This window comes from Tenrec ecaudatus, chromosome 18 (genome assembly GCF_050624435.1).
Source record: "Tenrec ecaudatus isolate mTenEca1 chromosome 18, mTenEca1.hap1, whole genome shotgun sequence".
Classification (NCBI taxonomy): Eukaryota; Metazoa; Chordata; class Mammalia; order Afrosoricida; family Tenrecidae; genus Tenrec; species Tenrec ecaudatus.
This window is the reverse complement of record NC_134547.1, coordinates 14,112,538-14,133,984: the sequence shown is the minus strand read 5'-3', so window position 1 is coordinate 14,133,984 and position 21,447 is coordinate 14,112,538. Positions and strand designations below refer to the sequence as shown.

The following is a 21,447-nucleotide window of genomic DNA, read 5'->3' as shown; positions in this document are numbered from 1 at the left end:
AGAGAGGTCGTTACCAACAATTCACTCCGATCTGTAAGCTCTCGTGTTTACTCTTTGGGGGGGAAAGTCAGCTTTCAGGAAGTTGTCTCAGTCGATCTGTTTCGTATTTTGCTGAGTGTGAATTTTTTGTTATGTTCTATGGACTTGTCGTGCCGTCAATGAGAATTCCTAAATTACCCCTGTTTTGTTTTCTCACCCTTCCACGGTCTTCATAGTTTTCCATGTTACGTTTAGGAATCCGATCCACCTTGAGGCCGTTTTTGTATACGGTGTGAGGTACGGATCCCGTTTCTTTTTTTCCGCCAGTGGTTACCCAGGGTCGCCAGAGGTGATCTCGTCCCCATTTAATGAAGGCTGGCGTTTTGTCCAAGACCAGTTGCCCAGTGTTGGTCGTGTCAGGTGCCCTCGAGCCGACTTCGGCTCCCCGAGACCTTATTCACAACAGAAAGAAGCGCTGCCTGCTCTCCTACCGTCCACACAGTGTTGTGTTTGAGTCCGTTTGCTGCATCCACGAAGACATTTTATCTCGTCTGTGGGTATCCCTAGGTGATGAATTCACTTCTGGGTTCACAGTTTTGCTCCATCGATCTACGTGTCTGTCCTTGTACAAGTCCTGGGCTGTTTTGACGTCCGTGGCGGTATATTAGATTCTGAGATCAGGAAATAGGAGGCTCTCTACTCCCTCCTTGGCTCATTGGGGTCTCTTTCCTGTCTATAGAATGTTGGCGATTCATTTTTCCATCTCTCAAGAAGGTTGATGGATTCCAGGTTAGGATCGATCATATCTATGGATCACGTTGGGTAGTATTGACATTAGAATGCTTCCTTATCTTGAGCATGCTGTGTCCTCACATTTATGTAGACCTCTTTTGGGTCCCTAAGGAGCTCTGGTAGTGTAGCAGGCTAACTACAAGGTCAATGGTTCTAATCCAACAGCTGCTCTGAGAGAGAAAGATGAGGCTTTCTGCTCCTAAAAAGAGTTACAACAAAATAATAAGAATTGATAAATTATCAAGGGTTCCTGAGGGGGGAGAGAGTGGGGAGGGAGGGGAAAAAATGAGGAGCTGATCCCAAGAGCTCAAGCAGAAAGCACATGTTTAGAGAATGGTGATGGCAACAAATGTACAGATGTGCTTGACACATGGACGGATGGATGGATGGATGGATGGATGGATGGATGGATGGATGGATGGATGGATGGATGGATGGACTGTGATAAGAGTTGTATGCGCCCCCCAGTAAAATGATTTTTTTAAAAAGTTATAGTCTGAGAAACCCACAGGGGCAGTTCTACCCTGCCCTACAGGGTCTCCATGAGTTGATATCAACTCCCTGGCAGTGAGTTTTGAGGGGTTAAATTTTTTTCTTTTGTAATTGTAATAGCTATGAATTTACTGTCATATTTTAAGTTTATTACTGCTTACGTGCTGATGATTTTTGTCCTCGTGTCCTTTTGGCACCGAGTTCTTTATGAATTTTCTTTGTTGCTCTTGATTTTGTACTTAACCTACGCATTATGATCTTCTTGTTCAAGTTGATGAGAATTATCCGCTTTCCTCTGTGGCTGCCCGGAAATTTGCTTCACCGATCCGTGCTACCTTTGTATTGCCCAGGCTGCTTCTCCGTAGGGAAATGCCGTCACCACACCACTTACCCCTCCTCTTTGTCTGGGGTTATGGGTTGACCTTGCCGGGTCCCCAGTTTCAGCCTCATAGCTCCGGCACAGTGGTTGAAGCCTTGGGCTATCAGCCACAACGTTAGCGGTTCAAACCCACTAGTGGTTCCGCACGGAAAAAGACGAGGCTGTCGGTTCCCGTAAAGACTTACCGTCATGGAAACCCCACGGAGCAGCCCTGCGATGTTGTGTGGGGTCGCCTTGAGTTGGAATCACGTGGATGACAGTGAGGTTTTGGATTGGAGAGCTTTGCTTTATTTTGGAAACTTCTCAGTGACACGAGTCACAGTCTTAATACTACGCTCACACGTTCACGATTTCTGTCGGGGTTTGCCCCACGTCCAGTCACCCCGCCTCCCTGCCCCCTTCCGTGGCCATCTGTGCTTTAGAATAGTTGGTGACCGTGTGAGTCAGCATCGACTTGATGGCCGGCCATGCACTGGTTTTTATTTTTGTCACCTACACGTGATTCTCATGTTGGTGACTTTAAAAATTTTTTTATTAATAAGACTTTTCATGGGGGGCACTGACATACGTTATAAAACCCAGACACCCATTGTGCCAGGCTGACATGTACAATGGTTGGCATCAACAATTTCTAGATGGTATCTTTCTTCTTAGCCCTTGGAGATCAGCTCCTCTTTTTGTCTCCCTCTCCCCCCCACCCTGTCACACCCCCCACCCCCATGAACCTTAGTGTATTGTTATTATTAAGTATGCATGTCTCACCCCTCCCTCCCGTGCTATCCCTTCACCTACTATCTTGGTATTTGTCCCCCTCAAGGGAGGTAGGTGACCTTTCTTACAGGTGACCTTTGTGGTTTTCCTAGCCAGTCTGTTATTTCAGACCAGGTGACCTCAGGGGTTAGTTCCAAGTCCAGGTGTGAAGACTTCTTGGCAAGTGTCCCAGAAAACCCTCCAGTCTCAGCCAGGTCTCGCTTGGTGGGGGTTTGCTTGTTTAGGTTTTTTTCTCTCACTCCATCAGGATCCAGCTCTTGTGGCCCTGATTGGAATAATTGTTAGTGAGACCTGCTGGGCACCATCTAGTTCTTCGGAGCTCAAGTAGATGAAGCCGCAGTCCGTGGGGCCCGTTTTTGTTCCTTCTTTGAATCTTTGGCTTCCTTCTTTCACTTTGGTTTGAGAGAAGCACAAACCAATCGTTTTATCTTAGATGGCCACTCAGTCCACTCGCAGGCTTTCAAGACCCCAGGCCAGGGGTCCTCAAACTACAGCCTGCGGGCCACATGCGGCCCGCCGAGGACATGTATCTGGCCCACCAGGTGTTTTTCCCCCATTTGTTTTTTGACTTCAAAATAAGATATGTGCGGTATGCATAGGAATTTGTCCATAGTGTTTTTTTTAAAAACTGTATAGTCCAGCCCTCCAACGGGTCTGAGGGACAGTGTTTAAAAAGTTTGAGGACCCCTGCTCCGGACTTTGCCCACCAAAGTAGTGTGTCCAACATAACTCCGAAGAAGCCTATCAGGCCAGTCGACTGAGTTGTCCCACGTGAGCATCGATTCCTGAAGGACACAAATCAGCCCAGCACAAGAGGAGGGCCTGGTTAACCGGGGCGGCGAGCCGGGGGCATGGGGCTCACATTTCCGGCTTTGGATTCAGACAGATACCGCTGCCTGAATTCATTCATTCATGCATTCCCTCGCCGACTCTCCCTTACTCTGTGGCCCCTGTACAAAGACTAGGTCATGTGACCATTACGAGCTGGGCGGTGCTGGGGGCCCAGCGGAGGTGGCTGAGACAGCTCCAGCCCCAGTTTAGTCCAGTGGGAGGGGAGGGGACGAGAGGGAAGCAGGCAGAGCACTGAGATGGAACAGAAAGCTTGAACTTGGGCAGCTCTGAGATGACGTTGGCTGAGGACCGCAGAGAAGGTGTGGCCGGGCCTGGGAGCTGGGGCCCGGACAGGGACACGGTGCGTGGGGTGGGTGACCGAGAGGTGGATGGGATTTCTCGCCCGCGTGTCATTCTTTCCCTGGCTGATCTTGGACAATGGAAAGGGGTGGACAGAAAGGGGAAAAACGCGTAGAACAAAAACGCAAACATATTAAAAGAAAAAACAGGGTGGGGGGTGCAGACCTACTGGATTGCCAAGCTTCCAAGAATTCCCTGAGTCTCTGGCCCCTGATCTATCCCTGGGACTTGGATTTGAAGATGACTGCTGTGGGTCCCTTCTAAGCCAGATGACGATTGGCCGGTGTCGTGGGCACTTTCCCCTGCGAGGAGCATGTTTCCTCCCTGAAACACAACACTCTTTTTCCCACAAACTCTTGGAAGCCCCCAGCCCGGCCATCCTTTTCTTTCCCGGAGCATAAGCATGGAGGGCACCAGGTCTTCAACAGTCCAGCCCCAAAGCCAAGCTGAGAAGACAGGGAGGGGAAGGGAAGCAGGGGGGCTAGATTTAAAGGAACAGAAGGGAAATCGGAGCGTGCCGACACATTAGCAAAACAGTAAACGGCAGCGGGCAGGGGAGATGTGCTGTTACAAATCTGTCACGGAGGACCGGCACCTGCTGTGTAAACCATGACCTCAGGCACAACCAAATGGTGTGTTGTCCAAGCCTGGAGCGGGTCATCAGCTTGGCAAGGGGCTGAAAGCAGACACAGTGCCCAGTGCTAGCAAGCTTGGTGTGAAATGAAAACCTTCTATGTGCTCATGCGGATGAATCTGGTCTAAGGCAGTGGGTCTCCACCTCCCTGATGCCGCGACCCTTTCACGCAGCTTCTCATGTGGTGGTGACCCCCCAACCATACAGTTGTTTTTGTGGCTACTTCATCACTGTACCCGCATATGCTGGTGTGTGAGCCGAGTTTTTCCAGCACATTTTAAAGGCAGTTTTCATGGTAAAATTAGGTGCCTCGGCTGATATTCAGGTCGGCTTATACTCGAGCATATACGGTATGTATTTAAATTTTAAAAATAGAACAACCTTATCACCTTCCAAGTACTCTGCATCACACTTAATACATCTGTCCAATCTGTGATTGCATTCTTTTTTTAAATGATTTTAAAAATCATTTTCATTGGGGGCTCGTACAACTCTGATCACAATCCATCCATCCTTCCATTGTGTCAGGCACATTTGTACATTTGTTGCCCTCATCATTCTCAAAACATTTGCTCTCTACTTGAGCCCTTGGGATCAGCTTCTCATTTCCCCCCTCCCTCCCTCCATTCCCCCCTCCCTGCCTCCTGAACTCTTGATAATTTATAAATTATTGTTATTTTCATGTCTTACACTACCTGATGTCTCCCTTCACCCATTTTTCTGTTGTCTGTCCCCCTGGGAGGTGGTTATATGTAGATCCTTGTAATTGGTTCCCCCTTCTTCCCCACCTTCCCCTTCTGGTATTGCTACTCTCATTATTGGTCCTGAGGGGTTTATCTGTCCTGGATTCCCTGTGTTTCTAACTCTTATCTGTACCCATGTACATGCTCTGGTCTAGCTGAATTTGTAAGGTAGAATTGGAGTCATGATAATTTATGTGTGGGGGGAAGTATTAAAGAGCTAGAGGAAAGTTGTATGTTTCATCGTTGCTACACTGCACCCTGACTGGCTTCTCTCCTCCCTGTGACCCTTCTGTAAGGGGATGTCCAATTGTCTACAGATGGGCTGTGGGTTGCCACTCTGCACTCCCCCTCATTCATAATATGAGTTTTTGTTCTGGGTCTTTGATGCCTGATACCTGATCCTATCAACACTCATGATCACACAGGCCGGTGTGCTTCTTCCATGTGGGCTTTGTTACTTCTGAGCGAGATGGCCGCTTGTTTATCTTCAAGCCTTTAAGATCCCAGACGCTATCTCTTTTGATAGCTGGGCACCATTAGCGTTCTTCACCACATTTGCTTAATGGGCCCACTTTTTCTTAAGTGATTGTGTTGAGCTTCATGGAATGCCAGGTTATTAGAACAAAGTTTTCATGCATTGAGGGCTATCTCTTTTGATAGCCGGGCACCATCAGCTTTCTTCACCACATTTACTTGTTCACCCACTTTGGCTTCAGCAGTTGTGTCGGGAGAGTGAGCATCATAGAGTGCCAATTTAATAAAAGAAGGTATTCATGCATTGAGGGAGTGCTTGAGTAGAGGCCCAAGGTCCTTCCGCCACCTTAATATTAAACCTATAAATGTAGACAGTTAGATCTATTTCCCCATCCTCATATATATGTTTGCATGTACACATCTTTGTCTAGACCTCCATAAATGCCCCTTGACTCCCAGCTCCTTCCTCCCTCTCCCTTGACTTTCCTCCTGCCCCACCACCATGCTCCGTCCCCACCTGGGCTACAGCTATACCTCTTCTCTACGCAACCTTACCCTTGATCGTTCCCCATCAGGCCTGTCACTCCCCCCTCACTACCATTTTGGGTCCCATGTTGTTCCCTTGTCCCTGTGTTTATTAACACCACTTCCTTACCCTTCCCCCCCCCCGAACTGTCAGTCCGTTGTTTTTCATCCAGATAGTTCATCCAGCCTGTCCTATTCAGACAGACCTGTGGAGACACTAACATGCACGAAAACAAGACAGAGGTAAACAAAGCAACAGTATACAACCAGACAATAAAACAACAAAAACAAACCACTGACAAAGAACAAAACAAAACACTTCACAAAAGAAAGGCTTGTAGTTCATTCAAGGATCGTTTGCTGGCCCTTAGGAGCGTTTTCCAGTCCAGTCTGTTGGGGCACCACGCCCTGGCCCCAAAGTCCACTTTCAGCATTCCCCGGGGACCTTGCCACTCCATTCCCTTGCTGTTCCACTGCACTCCCCCAGTGCTTTGCCTCGGTGTGGTGGGATCAGGTCAGGTGCAATTCCCACACTGTGTCTCCGGTGCTGTCCCCTGTATCGCCCTTAGTCACTGAGGAGCATCATGTCTCATAGTAGGGCCAGCCATGTTGTTCTCTCTGTGGACTGGCTGCTCTACTCAGGAACATCATCCTCACGGCCTGGTGGGCCAGGCTGTGCTCCACTCTCTCCTCCTCCCCCTTCATCTGCTCCCTTGTGCTCTGATCAGATATGTCCATCTCCCGGAGCTGCAAAATCAATGTCATCCTTTGAAACAAATTCTTTTCGGGGGAGGGGCAGGAATCCACTTAATTTTTGGTGTTCAGCACATTTTTAATGCAGTTTTTGTGGTAAAATTAGGTGCTTCGGCTGATATTCAGGTTGGCTTATTTTTGAGTATATACAGTAATTTTGCTACTGTTATGAATCGGGTGACCCTATGAGAGGGTCTTTCGACCCCCAAAGGGGTTGTGACCCACAGGTTGAGTGAGAACCGCTGCTCTAAGGCAACAGCCACAAAAACACTGCCACTGAGTTGATGCCAACTCCGAGCCACTCTATGTAGGGTTTCCGAGGCTTTCCATCTGCACTGGAGGCTTTCTGCTGAGGCTTTCTCCAGAGCCTCAAGCTCAGGCTTTCTTCAGGCTTTCTGCAGAGGCTTTCTCCCTTGGAGCAGTTGGTAGATTTGAACTGCTGACCTTACTGGTGGGCAACCCAATGCTTGCTTACCGAATAGCCTCACTGCACCAAAAAGCCGAACTCACTGCCATCGAGTCTCTACCTACTCAAATGGGCCCTATCGCACGGTAGAACTGTCCCTGTGGGTTTCCATGACCGAAACTGTTTATGGGAGTAGAAAGCCCCATCTTTCCCCCGAGGAGCAGCTGGTGGTTTGGACTCCCTGACCCTGCAGGTAACAGCCCAACACATCAGCCCGATTCCATCAGGCAACCAGAGCCTGAACATGTACATTGACTTAGACATCGCCCTGCCCGATATCTTTTCTGCCCAAATTCAAGACAGAAAAGAATGATGATCACAAAGATTGAAGCATAACGTTGCAGAGGGGTAGAGGGAAATAGAATAGAAATGCTCAGAAATTGCGGGATAGTACAATAATTTCAAATAGAAGCCACTTGGTGGTATTGTGCATTTAGCAGACATTGCATTCCAAAAGAGCGTACTGAACAGTCTGTAGGCATCGACTTAGGACCTGCTGGGGCCCTTCCAGGCTGGGCACCTGTTGTTGTTGCTGTTGATAGGTCCCTTCCAGGGGGTTCCAACGCACGGTGACCTTACGCATAACAGAACAAAGCACTGCTGTGTCCTGCACTATCCTCTCCCTTGTTCCTGTGCCTGAGCCCATTGGTGCAGCCTTCGATGTAACCTCACGGAAGATCTCCCTCCTTCCACAGAGGAGCCCCTGTGGCGTCGTGGGTTACATGTTGGGCTGCTAACAGCAAAGTCAGCAGTTCAAACCCAGGGCCTGCTCCAGGAGAGAAAGACGAGGGTTACCCGCAGATGGGCAGATGGATGAGGTAGAGGAGGCCGTTGGCTGGCGCACACCAGTAGTCAGGAGGGGGGCACCTGGGGCACGGTGTTTGGTGACCCACCGCGCTGCCCTGAGGCGGGGCTCAATTGACGCCCATGGGCAACAGAAGGAGCCTCGGTGGCATGGTGGGTTACGGAGTCGGACTGCCAACCACCAGGTTGGCAGTTTGAACACGCCTCCCAGCCGGCCACTCCATGGGGGAAAGAGGGGGCTGGCTATTCCCGTACAGTTTTACAGCCTCCCAGCCCAGCACCGTACCCATTCCAGCACCAGAGCTACAGTCTCAGAAACCCACAGAGACAGTACCACCCTGCCCTAGAGGGTCACAATGAAAGGCCTCCACTCCAAGGCAGTTGGTGGGTGTGGTTTGGTTGTCATTGTGCAGATGAAGCCAGTGAAGAGCTAACATGACACTTGGTGGCATAGTGGTTACACACTGGGCTTCGAGCCCCGAGGTCGGCAGTTCAAAACCACCAGCAACTCCGCGGGAGAGACTGGGTTTTCTGCTCCCATCAACAGTTAGTCTCGGAAGCCCACAGGGAGGTTGCTAGGAGTTTACACGGCGTCCACAGCAGTGGAGTAGGAGCGCTGTCCTACACCTCTCATAACACCCATCCATCCATTGTATCAAGCATCTTTGTACTTAGTCACCGTCATCATTTATGACACATTTCTTACTTGGACCCTTGGTATCAGCTCTTCTTTCCCCCCCACCCTCCCAGCCTTGTGGATCCTTGACCAAACGATCTACTGTTGTTATTTCGCATCATACACTGTCCCGTGCTCTCCCTTCACCCCGCATTTTTGGTGTTTGTCCCCTTTGTAGAGAGGTATTTTACGACGGGTTTGCACTGTGCGATGTGGCTTGGGTCTCTTGATGGCCATTTCCACGGTCATGGGTTTATTGATCCATGTGGAAGGAGATCCTTGGCCACGTGTCCTAGAAATGAAGACTCCAGGGGTAGAGGCTCTTGGGATCTCGTGCCTGGCCGCCTCTGGACCTCGCCCTATGTTCATTTTTCCTTACCCGACCCTCTCATAATGAAGGTTCCTAGTTATCAGCACCCCTTGTGACCCTCCCCAGTCAAATCTGCAGACCCGAGAGAGGCCCGGGGACACGCATTCCACCTGCCTCTCCCAACCAAACACCAAACCCGCCCAGCTAGATCCGCGTCTTGGAAACTGTGGGGGCAGCTCCACTCTGTCCCGGGAGGTCGCTGTGAGCCGGACTGGAAGAGCCCCGCAGAGTTCCTGAGACCCTTATGTTTCTGGGATGACTGCCCCAAGCCCGGGGGCATTTTCCATCGGCTCCCGTGCACGTGAAAGTGGGACACTGGGTACGGAAGCCCGCAGAAGAATCTGTGTGTTTGGATCAGGGTGCTGGCGAAGACTGTTAACGCATTCAGGGTCTCCAAACGACTGTTCAAATCTGTCTTAGCAGAAATACAGCCAGAATATTCCTCAGGGGCCAAGAGAGCGAGACGACTTCATCTCACAATCTTCGGGCACGCTGTCGGGAGAGACCGTGTCTGTGGAAAAGGGGAGGGGCATTGAAAGCGCGAAGGCCTTCAAGGAGTTGGGGGTACACGGACGGTGGCTGCAGCCGTGGACTCAAGCTTAAGGTCCATCGTGAGGACGGCGCAGGGCCATCGGGCAGTGTTGTTGTGTTCTGATGTGCAGCAGGTGGCTCTGGCTCAGCACTGCCTGGATGGGGCCTAACAACACCAGCGTCTTTCTGGGGGTGGACGGGCCACTTCCTTCACTGATCGTTGAGTTAGCGGCCAACTGCTGAGCCACCAGGTCACCAGAGGCTCCTATTAAGAGTCTCAAATGAGGATTAAATGAGAACACGTATTTTAAAAAATCATTTTATTGGAGGCTGGTACAACTCATATCACAATCTGTCCGTCCATCTGTTGGGTCAAGCACATTTGTACATTGGTTGCCATCATCCTTTTCAAAACATTTTCATTCTACTGGAACCCTTGGATTCAGCTTCTCATTTTTTACCCCTCCCTCCCTCCCTCCCTCCCTCCCTCCCTCCCTCATGAACCCTTGATAATTTATAAAGGATTGTTATTTTTTCATGGCTTACACTGACCGATGTCTCCCTTCACCCACTTTTCTGTTGTCCATCCCCCTGGGAGGGAGTTATAGGTAGATTGTTGTGATTGGTTTCCCCTTTCTCCCCCCACCTTCCCCTTACCCTCCTGGTACTGCTACTCTCAATATTGGTCCTGAGTTGTTTATCCGCCCTGGATTCCCTGTGTTTCCAGCTCTTATCTGTACCAGTGTACATGCTCTGGTCTAGCCTGATTTGTCAGGTAGAATTGGGATCATGATAGTTGGGGGGAGAAACATTTAGGAACTAGAGGAAAGTTGTATGTTTCATTGATGCTACACTGCACCCTGACTGGCTCGTGTCCTCCCTGAGACCCTTCTGTGAGGGGATGTCCCATTGCCTACAGATGGGCTTTGGGTCCCCACTCTGCACTCCCCCTCATTCACATTGATATATTTTTTTCTGGGTCTTTGATGCCTGATACCCGATCCTCTCGACACCTCGTGATTACACAGGCTGGTGTGCTTCTTCCATGTGGGCTTTGTTACTTCTAAGCTAGATGGCCACTTGTTTACCTTCAAGCCTTTAAGACCCCAGATGCTATCTCTTTTGATAGCTGGGCACCATCAGCGTTCTTCACCATATTTGCTATTCACCCATTTGTCTTCAGTGATCATGTCAGGAAGGTGAGCATCATGGAATGCCAGGTTATTAGAACAACGTGTTCTTACATTGGGGGAGTACTTGAGTGGAGGCCCAATGTCCATCTCCTACCTGAACACTAAACCTATACATATATGCACATAGATCTATTTCCCCATCATCATATATCAATATATTTACATATGGACGTGCCTTTATTTAGACCTCTATAAATGCCCTTTGCCTCCTAGCTCTTTCCTCTATTTCCTTTGACTTTCCTCTTGTCCTGCTATCATGCTGAGCCTTCATTTGGGTTTCAGGAATTCCTCTGGATTCCTCCCCCCACCCCCACCCTCCCCATGGGAACCGTCAATCCAGTTAGTGTCTCTGGAGCTGTCTCTAGCTTGGTTTTCAAACACAGACAAATACACCCAACACGCAAACCGACGCAGCGACAGTAGCAAAGTCAGCGAGAAAACAAACAAACAAACAGAACAACACAAACCTCGATCAAAAGAAGCGGGAAATATTAGAAACTGGACTCAGAGTGAAGTGGGCCCAAAGGGAGAAGCAATGATCGGGTGTTCCATCCCCCCCTCCCCCTGCATGTGCCCTCCCCGGCTGCCCAACACACTGTGCCCGGGAGCCAGGCTACGCCCGTCCCTGGTCTGCGGTCGGGGGCACTCGCCTGAGGCTTAGCCCACAGGGATTGATTGCCCCTTCTTTTTGGGCGTGCGATTGATTCCAGCTCTAGGCAAGCACCCCTGGATCCGGGCAGAGCGGAGCGGGCGCGCTTCTGTTTTATTTGATCTGTTCAGTGGTTTCCGCAGCACTTCGATCGCACGGGAAGAAACAAGCCATCCGCCCCACGGTCTCTCCGGGGACCTTGCCGGGGACACTGGTGATGACGGGCTTCAAGTTGGGCTAGCCCTCCTTCTGTTCCCTCCCGCGGCCTCCAACCTCTGCCGCTTTCGGTCTGAAGCAGCATTTTTCTCGATTTGCTTTGTCTCGGTTTCTGACAGCGGACTCGTGCGGTCCGTCCGCATCTCTCTGGGATCCGCTCGCCTCGCTGGGCTGAAGCTCTTCTCAGGTGTCACCAGGTGGGAGACAGAGTCCTCACTGCGGGCGTCCCAGCCCGAGTATGGACCAGGTGCCTCCGTCCCTTCCGCTACAGATCGGCCTTTGGGTGCCATGGTGTCAGCGGCATGCATATAAGTGTGTGTGTGACTTTCTTCAGGAGTTTGTGGTCTGCACCCAGCCGGGTTCTCAGATGTTTCTACAAGGGGCCGCTCGATCCTGCCGTGTGTGAGGCCTGTGGTGATGGTTCTCTCTGCTGTTACTCATTTAATTGTGTCCACCCTCCTTTCTCAGTCATGCCCTCTCTCCCCAACTCTCATGAACTCACTGTCTCCTAAGCTTCCGGTCTCCCCTTGGGAGCTGCTGATGGCACTTTGGTCCCACCCATCACGCCCACTGCCAGTGCATAGCTCCTGACTCACAGAGACCCCATATAGGGGCTTCTGAGACCGTCCATCTTAACCGATGTCTCATCTGTCTTCCAAGGAGCGGCTGGTGGATTTGAACGGTCGACCTGGTAGTGATTAGTCCCATGTTTATCCCAGGTTGCTACCAGGGCTCCTTTTGATCCCATCTGGATAGATCTTGAGGTCAACCACCCAAGGTCATAGTCTCTACTCAGCTCAACTCACTGCCGACTCAGAATAGAGCTGCCCCGTGAGGTCCCATGACGGTGGGAGTAGAAAGCCTTGTCTTTCTCCTGCACAGAGTGGTTGGCCGTTTCAAACTGCTGACCTTGAGGTTAGCAGCCCAACCCGTAACCCGCTGAGCCGCCGGGCGTCGCGTGGTCTTGTCCTGCTCAAACTGAGCCATGTATTGTTGGGTTTTCAGAAGAGTGCTTTGGTCTTTGGTCTGAGGGTTCAAGATGACCTCGGGGCAATTGCTGTGGCCCGTGGGTCTTCCGTGGCTGGGTTTTGATTGTGGTTTCGGGCGTGCGTCACCAGGCCTTTCTTCTGAGGCCCCTCTGCACGGGGCCCAGCCAGCGTTTCAGTTAGCGGCCTCGTGAGTGTTAACCAGAGGTCCCATCCCGAGCCCCGTCGTTTTATTCTTGGGGGTATCGATGCTGATTCTGGGGGGCGCTGAGTGTCCGGGGGCGGGATGGAGCTCCGGGCTCACTCAGCTCACCAGCGGACCCTCCCCAATAGAGGACATCATGGTGGTGTTCAGCACGGCCTCCTGGGAGGGCCGGGCCGACTTCTCGCAGGCCGATGTGCACCGCCAGATCGCCATCGTGTTCAAGACGCCGCCCTACGAGGACCTGGAGATCACCGAGCCCGTGACGGTCAACGTCTCCCTGCAGCGGCTCACGGACGGGGTCTGCAGCGAGCCCCTGCCCTTCACCTACCTGCCTCGTGACCACGGTAAGGCACGCTGCCTTAGCACGGGCCGTGCTAGGGGAGGGGGCGGTGAGGGAACACAGGCCCAGAGGGGGGAGTCCACCTGGCAGTGATTAGAGCAGAGCTGCTGCCGCGTGGGGTGTCCTCGGCGGTGACCTCAGTGGGCATGCAGATTACCAGGCCTTCCGTGGGCCCCTGGTGGGCACACTGACCTGTCGATCTGGTGGTGACCATCCGGGGTTTAACCGTTTAATGGGCCTCAAAGGTCCGCAGGGGCCTTGTTGAGGCGGTGATGGTGTTGTCCAGTCGACACTGATACTCGTGACCCCATGTGACAGGTAGCCCCCCCGCCCCACAGGAGAGTCCCCCTCGTGGGCGTAAGTGAATACAAGTTGGTCTGCGATCTGCAAGGTCAGCAGTTCGAAACCTCCAGCTGGAAAGCGTTGCCCTGTCAGGAACTCACAGGGGGCAGTTCTGCCCTGTCCAGTGACGAGCGTCTCAGAAGCAAGTTCTGGTCATCGGTTTCCCAAAGGGCCCAGCCTTGAAAGCCCACCGGGGCCGCTCCACTCGTCCACACCGGGAGTTGGAATCAACCCACAGCTGGAGTCCAGGAGAATTGGGAAATTCTGGCAAAATGAAAATCTTAAAGCGCTTTGTCTTGTGGGAGGTTGGAAGCCTTAACCCTGCCTGCTCGGAGCCAAGCGGCGCTGGAGATGCAGGGACCAAGACGACCCTGGCTGGGCCCTCACGGCATTCTCAGGCCTGGGGCAGGGGCAGGGGCAGGAGCAGGGGCAGGGGAGGAGGTGTACAGAGCTGGTCCATCCAGCGATGACCAGAATGCACAAGTTGAGGAGAGAGGTGTCCGGGGAACTGGATGAGCCAGCCCAGAGCAGTCACCTGACCCAACCTTAGGGGTCCTGAAAGGCTTCCTGGTGGAAGGGGCAGATGAGGCTGCGGGGAAGACGAAGAGGTTCCCCGGGAAAATGTGTGTGGGGGTGGAGGTGGGGGTGGGGGTAGTGATGGTGGAAACAGGTTGCAAGAAGCAGACACAGCAAGCGCAAAGGCCCGGTGGCAGGACTGTGCCTGGGGTGTTGTAGGAACGCCAAGAGAGAACACTTAGAAAACGAAAGGTTTAGAGAAGGTGGAGGGAGGGGCATGCACTCTGGGAAGTCCTGGGAAGGAACCCTGGGTAGCACAGAGGGTTAAGCGCTGCTCAGCTACTAGCCAGAAGGTTGGCGGTTCAAACCCACCCAGAGGCACCTTGGAAGACAGGCCTGGTGGTCTGCTTCCACACGGTCATGGCCTTGAACCCACCCCGCAGGTCGACTCTGCACATAGGGGAGGGGTCAAGGGGTGTCACCGTGAGTTGCAATCAACCCAAAGACTTCTGGTTCAGAGGTGGACCTCTGGTTGCCCCGATGAGCCGAGCATTAGACTAGATCAGAGAGTGCTTCCCTGGGCTCTATAATGGTGTGTGCGTCCGGGTAGACTAGAGAAATAAATTCATAGATACTCATGTGTATAAGAAAGAGATTTATATACAAGAGCAGTTGAATATTGAGAAAACGTCCCAGCTCAGTCTAGATCAAGCCCATCAGTCCGATATTAGTCCATATGCCCGATACCGATCTATAAAGTTCTCTGCAGACTCATGAAACTCATGCAGTGATGCTGAGTGCAGGAAGATCACAGGCCAGTGGGTGGGAAGTCTTGTGGATCCAGTGGCATTGTAAGCATCTCAGTGCTGGCAGGGGTCTCCACGTGGCTTCTCCAGCACCCAGGGCTGCATCAGGGTGGGTTGATGTGGCTTCTTAGGGATGTCTCGCAGGGAGCCAGCAGAGAGAGAGTGTGTGTCTCCTGTCTCCAAGGAGGAAAAATACCTGAATTCCCAGAATTCTCAGGAGAAGGCCACACAGGCCTCAGCTATGATCCAATTGACAGACTAGGCTGTACCCCTTCACTCTTAATCCTCTCAAGTCCCAAATTGACATCAGATTATGTAACTGCCACACATGGATTCTGCCCACTCTTCCCTTGGCAACATGGGCAGGTTCCCAAGGCTCGGTGGTCAATGTGCAGAACTTGGACCTTCTGTGAAAATGGAGGATGATTACACCAATTCACACAGCAGAGGATGATTACATCACAGCACAATTGCCAAGTTGTACCTTAATCTAACCGCCAAGGTACATTGTCAACCTAACTGCCAAGTCACATGGTTACATCGTCGCAAAACTGCCAAATCTCGTCATTTACGCAATTGCCGTTATTTCATCATGACCTGACTGCCAGGCCGCTGAGAATCTCAGCCCGGCCAACTTCATGTAGAACCTTAACCTGCACGGCCAGCGTCACTCTCACCGGTCACCTTGGCGTCCCTTACTGCCAGACACAGTTACCGGTCATCGGTCATCGTGGAATTGCCGGGGGTGGTACATTTCTTTTGATCGCCCTACATGTGGAAGGTCAGATAGCGAGCCGGTTGCTAAGTGAGGAGGAGGATTGATCAAAGTCCTGATAGTGCAATGGTTCCTCCTTGGGCTGCGATCCGCGTGGTCGGCAGTTCCAAACCACCAGCAGCTCTGAGGGAGAACGACTGGGCTTTCTACTCCTGTAAACAGTCATTGTTTCAGAAACCCATGGCGGGGGGGGGGGGGGAAGGGGGAGCGTCCCTATCAGCACTGAGTTGATAGCAGCGAGAGAGGCGTGTGGATATCGATGGGTTTTTCTTTGTGTCTCGGGCCACAGACAGCTACGGCGTGGACAAGAAGCGGAAACGAGGGATGCCCGATGTCCTCGGGGAGCTGAATAGCTCTGGTACGTCGCCCGCCCCTGCTCCACCCCCGGCTGGGAGGGAGAGGGCTGTCAGGGTAGAGGAGGCGCTCACACGACTGCTGCGTTTCCTCAGACCCCCACTGCATCGAGAGCAAACGGCGGAAGAAAAAGCCAGCCTTCCTGGACCAGTTCCTGCCCTGCCCTGGCTCAGGTGAGTCTCAGCTCCGTGCCAGCCCCTCGGGATGGGCTCAGGTGAGTCCCAGCCCTTTCGGTCCCTTCAGGCTCCCCCGAGTGGGACTCGGTGGCTCACCACGTAGGCAGCGAGGTGTCTCAGTACTTGAGTGCTGCTCTCACAGAAACACGGAACACACACAGGGATCCGCGTGGTTGGCGGTTCGAAACCACCAGCAGCACCGTGAGAGAAAGACTGGGCTTTCCTCTCCTGTAAAGCGTCCCAGTCTCGGAAACCCACAGGGGAGTTACTACGAGTCAGCACGGAGTCAATGGCAGTGAATTTCTAAGGAGGCTGCAAGGAACAAAATCCAGCGCTTCCGTCCATCGCCCACTCTACGGCCCCCGTGGGCATCTTGGCCATCTTTACGGGAGCAGACAGCCCTGGCTTTCTTCTGCAGAGCGGTTTGGTGGGTTTGCACGACTGACCTCGCGGAGCCCTGGTGGCACAGCGGTTCAAGTGCTCGGCTGCCAACGGAAAAGGTCCGGTGTGCAAACCCGCCAGCAAGCTCCGCAGGAGACAAGACCTGGGGACCCGCGTCTGTGAAGGTCTTGGGAAACCTCATGGGGCAGCTCCACTCCGTTCACTGCCACGGGGTTGGATGTCCACTCAGAGAGGGCCTATAGGACATCGTAGAGCTGCCCCGGCGACTTTCCAAGATGGCAGCGCTTTCAGGGAGCAGAAAGACTTCTCTTGGCCCCTCGTGATTACGAACTGCTGGTTTTTGTGCTTAGCAGCCTAACGAGTAACCCCTAAACCACGAGGGTGACAAGGCGTTGGAACCAACTCCAAAGCACGGGGGTTTTCGGGTGTTTCAGGAGGGTCTCTCAGTCAGCCTGTCTGTCTTCTCCTGGGTTCTTTGGAAGTCTGCTCACGGCCCCTGTCATTCTCCCATCCAAGTCTGTTTTTCTTTTTTATTTCTGTCCTAATCTCCTCCTAAGATATCCCAGAATGCAGGGGGTGTAAGGCCCACCCGACGCCGACATGGCCTCTTTCATTTAACAGAGAGCGCACCATTCCCAAATGGGGTGTCGGCCACAGGGACAGAGGGTAGGATTGCCAGCTATACATCTATTTGGTGGGAGGGGCAGGAAGCACAGTGACTCCAGAACATGTTAGTTCAGGGAACATTTCTGTGTTCTTGCTGCGAGACTTTCCCCAAATGCCTCCACCTCGCCAACGCTCAGGGGTCTCCTGTGAAGAGCCTTTGTACAAACCTACCTCATCGGACTTTTAAGGTTCCTTCTTCGTGTTTGGAGATACCGCATGACAGCCTAAAGGAGCCCTGGTGACATCCTGGGTTACGTCGTGTGGGCTGCTAACTGCAAGGTCAGCAGTTCGAAACCAGCAGCTGCTCTGCACAGCAAAGAGACACAGGTTTCTGCTCCCACGAATGTTTTACCATCTTGAAACACACTCCCCCCCGCCAACCTGGGCAGTTCTCCCCTGCTCTATAGCCTTGCTACGAGTTGGAAAGACTCAATGGCAGTGAGTTTGGCTTGGGTTTCTGTGACAAAGGAGTAGGGGGTTCAGTTTTGGGCTGTGGATTGCCAGGTTAGGGACTTGCCAGCACACAGCAATGATGCCTTCCTTCTTCAATGATGACCCTCAGTTCATTCACAGAAGACCCCCAGGTAACAGGGGCGTTCACGGGATAGATGGGAGAAAGGCTGCCCCAGGAAAGATGGACAGCCTTGGACCACCTGCACAGCAGTGGTCCTCACCCTTCCTCAGGACGCGACTCTTTCGTATGGTTCCTCATCTTGTGGTGACTCCCAACCATAAAATCATTTTCATTGCTACTTCATCACTGTCATTTTGCTAGTTATGAATCGTTATGTAAATATCTGATAGGCTGGATGTCTTTTCATGGTTACAAATTGAACATAACCACAACTGAATGTAAAAAGACCAATCAGCATCCAGATTAAGTTCCCATGGTACAGATATATATATATATATATATATATATATACACACACACGTATATGTATATATGTTGCAGTAGTTGATGATTTTACAGTACATAATTTCACATTTACCTAGTAATTATAATTCATGAAGTGTCGTTCTACCTCCAGTACTGCTGCTTTAAACACAGCAGCTGCTTCCTACACGTGTGACTGGTCTGCATAAGTACGTTATGGCACCAACCCTGCCACGTACACCTGTATTTGTACAGGGTGTAGGTGGTAGGGTTGGCACGATGATGTCTTCACCCTGGGTACTCATAGGTGGGTGTATCTGCATGTGGGTGGGCCTGCCTGGAGACGGATTAGAGGAGTGGTGTCTCAGTTCCTAAGACCATGGGAAAATGTGTTTTCTGATGGTCTGAGGTGACTCCCGTGAAAGGGGTGTTCGACCCCCAAATGGGTCGCGACCCACAGGTTGAGAACTGCTGCTGTAGAGCATGACTGAGTCGAATGGACTTGACAGCAGTGAGTCTGTATTTGGAAGAAGCCCTGGTAGTGCAGTGGGCTTAAGCATTGGCTGCTAACTGCACCACGAGGTCAGTGGTTCAAACCCACAGCTGCTCCACAGAGGGAAAAAGATGAGGCTATGGCTCCCATAAAGATGTACAGCCAAAAGGAAATAGAGGAAAGAACTAGGAGGCAAAGGGCATTTATAGAGGTCTAAATACAGGCATGTACATATGTAAATAGATTTAAATATGATGATGGGGAAATAGATCTATGTGTATATATTTACAGGTTTAGTATCAGGGTAGCAGATGGACCTAGGGCCTCTACTCAAGTACTCCCTCAATGAAAGAACATTTTGTTCTATTAAACGGGCATTCCATGATGCTCATCTTTCCAAAACGATCGCTGAAGACAAAGCGGGTGCATAAGCAAATGTGGTGAAGAAAGCTGATGGTGCCTGGCTATCAAAAGAGATAGCATCTGGGGTCTTAAAGGCTTGAAGGTAAATAAGCAGCCATCTAGCTGAGAAGCAACAAAGCTCACATGGAAGAAGCACACCAGCCTATGAAAGGATCAGGTATCAGGCATCAAAAAATCATATCATTGTGAATGAGGGAGTGTGTGGAGTGGGGACCCAAAGCCCATCTGTAGGCAACTGGACATCTCCTTACAGAAGGGTCAGGGGGAGGAAATTAGCCAGTTCGGGTGCAGTGTAGCAACAATGAAACATACAACTTTTCTCTATTTCTTAAATGCTTCCTCCTAATCGACTATCATGATCCCATTTCTACCTTACAAGTCTGGCTAGACCAGAGGATGTATACTGGTACAGATAGGAACTGGAAACACAGGGAATCCAGCACAGATGAACCCTTTAGGACCAGTGGTGAGAGTGGCAATATCGGGAGGGTGGAGGGAGGGTGGGGTAGAAAGGGGGAACCGATGACAAGGATCTACATATAACCTCCTCCCTGGGAGATGAACAACAGAAAAGTGGGTGAAGGGAGACATGGTACAGTATAAGATAGGACAAAATGATAATTTATAAATTATCAAGGGTTCATGAGGGAGGGGGCAGGAAAGGAGGGGAAAATGAGGAGGCGATACCAAGGGCTCAAGTAGAAAGCAAATGTTTGGAGAATGCTGATGGCAGCCAATGTACAAATGTGCTTGACATGTGGATTGATGGCTGGCTTGTGATGGGCGTTGTATGAGCCCCCAGTAAAATGATTAAAATAAGAAAGAAGATGTACAGTCTTGGAAGCCGTACGGGTAATGGTCACTCTGAGTCACAACTGTTCTCAATGGCAGCAGGTGGGTGCTCAGTCCTAGGGAGCCCCGGTGGCGCAGCAGTTAAAGCACTTTGAACCTATCGGCAGTTTGAACCCATCAGTGGCACCATGGGCGAAATCGAAGGCTGGATATTCGCATAAAGATGTCTAGCCCTAGAAACCTGGTGGGGGCAGTTCTGGGAGCCCTGGTAGGGTCGTGGTTTCGTGTCGGGCTGCTAGCTGTGAGGTCGGCAGTAGGAAACCACCAGCTGCTCCTCAGGAGAAAGTCGAGGTTTTCTACTCCCGTAAAGAGTTACCGTCTTGAAACCCACAGAGGCAGTTGTATAGGGTTACCATGAGTTGGTGTCAACTAGAGGGCAGTGCGTTTGATTTGGTTTTCTCTCTTCCGGAAGCTTCTTTCCCTTACCATTTCTGGCGGGAATACAACTCTCCCCAATCCCGTTTACCAGCTCCCTGTGACTGCGAGTTACTTTGCTTGTTAGGGGTCCTTGAGCCAGTCTGACTTACAGGGGTCTGCGCACAACGGAAGCCAACAGTGGGCGTGCTCACAATCGTGGTTGGTCGTTTCAGCCCACTGTTGCAGCCACGTGGTCACTTTGCACACCAATTTAGAGTGCGTAAGATTCAAGGAGCCACATTGGGGTGACAGTTGGTTGGGTACAACCACCATTCACAGCGGAAGTTACACCCAGCCTTTCCCTGTCTCTCTCTCCCTCTGCAGGCCCCTTCCTCCCGCCAGCAGGGCTGCTGGGCGAGACAGACTTTTTCGCTGGCTCCGTGTCCTTGCCGGGCCTGGAGCCCCCCGCTGCGGCCGAACTCCTGGAGGAAAGCTTTGCCTACGACCCCACGGCGCCCACGCTCTTCACCATGCTGGACCTACTGCCCCCCGCGCCCCTGCCGCTTGTCAACGCTGTTCCGGGCGGCAGCGGGGGCACAGGGGCTGCGGTCGGGGAGCCCCCCGGCCCCGAGCTGCTGATGCTGGACTCGTACCAGGCCTCGGGGCCCGGGGACGGGGGCACTGCCAGCCTCGTGGGCAGCAACATGTTCCCTAATCAATATCGTGAAGCAGCCTTTGGGGGAGGCCTCCTGTCCCCCGGGCCTGAGGCCACGTAGCCCCCTGGGGCGCGTTGGGAAAGAGGAACTGGGGGGAGGGGGCGGCGGCTGAGGGGCCGGATGTCCAACCCTGAGCCGGGCCACCCGTGCCCATCAGCCAGCCTTCCTTCCTCACGCATCTTTCCGAAGCAAATGGACATCTTCAGAGCTGGCAAGGGGCTCCGGGGCACGGGGTCCTCCGCGAGCCTTTATTACAAACGAGAAGCTTGAGTCCGGAGAGGTTGAGGGACCTGGCCCCCAGTCCCCGGACCTGTTCGAGCTGCCCCCTCCCCTCCACGTGGGGAACCTTCTGCACCCGGATTGTACTGCGGGTTGGTCCCCGCCGGCGGGGGAGGGGCGTTCAGGTTGTTTGCTGGTTCGCAGTCTTCCAATAAAAAATGAGTTTTTGAGCCTTGGGGGGGTCTCGCGTCTTCTCCGCTGGGTCTCCCACTCCGCGGCGCCAGGCCCCGCCCCTTTGACACCA

The 21,447-nt window shown here is 52.1% G+C and overlaps 1 protein-coding gene across 1 annotated transcript in view; it reads left to right on the top strand.

Moving 5' to 3' along the window:
* The window catches only part of RELB (RELB proto-oncogene, NF-kB subunit), a 46,260-nt gene extending 24,887 nt beyond the window's left edge, over positions 1–21,373 (top strand). The window contains exons 8-11 of the mRNA XM_075537272.1: positions 12,958–13,173; positions 15,898–15,966; positions 16,058–16,135; positions 20,593–21,373. Coding sequence (XP_075393387.1) covers positions 12,958–13,173; positions 15,898–15,966; positions 16,058–16,135; positions 20,593–20,984 — 755 coding nt within the window. The 3' untranslated portion in view covers positions 20,985–21,373. The remainder of the gene's footprint in view (positions 1–12,957; positions 13,174–15,897; positions 15,967–16,057; positions 16,136–20,592) is intronic.
* The last annotated feature ends 74 nt before the right edge of the window (positions 21,374–21,447 follow it).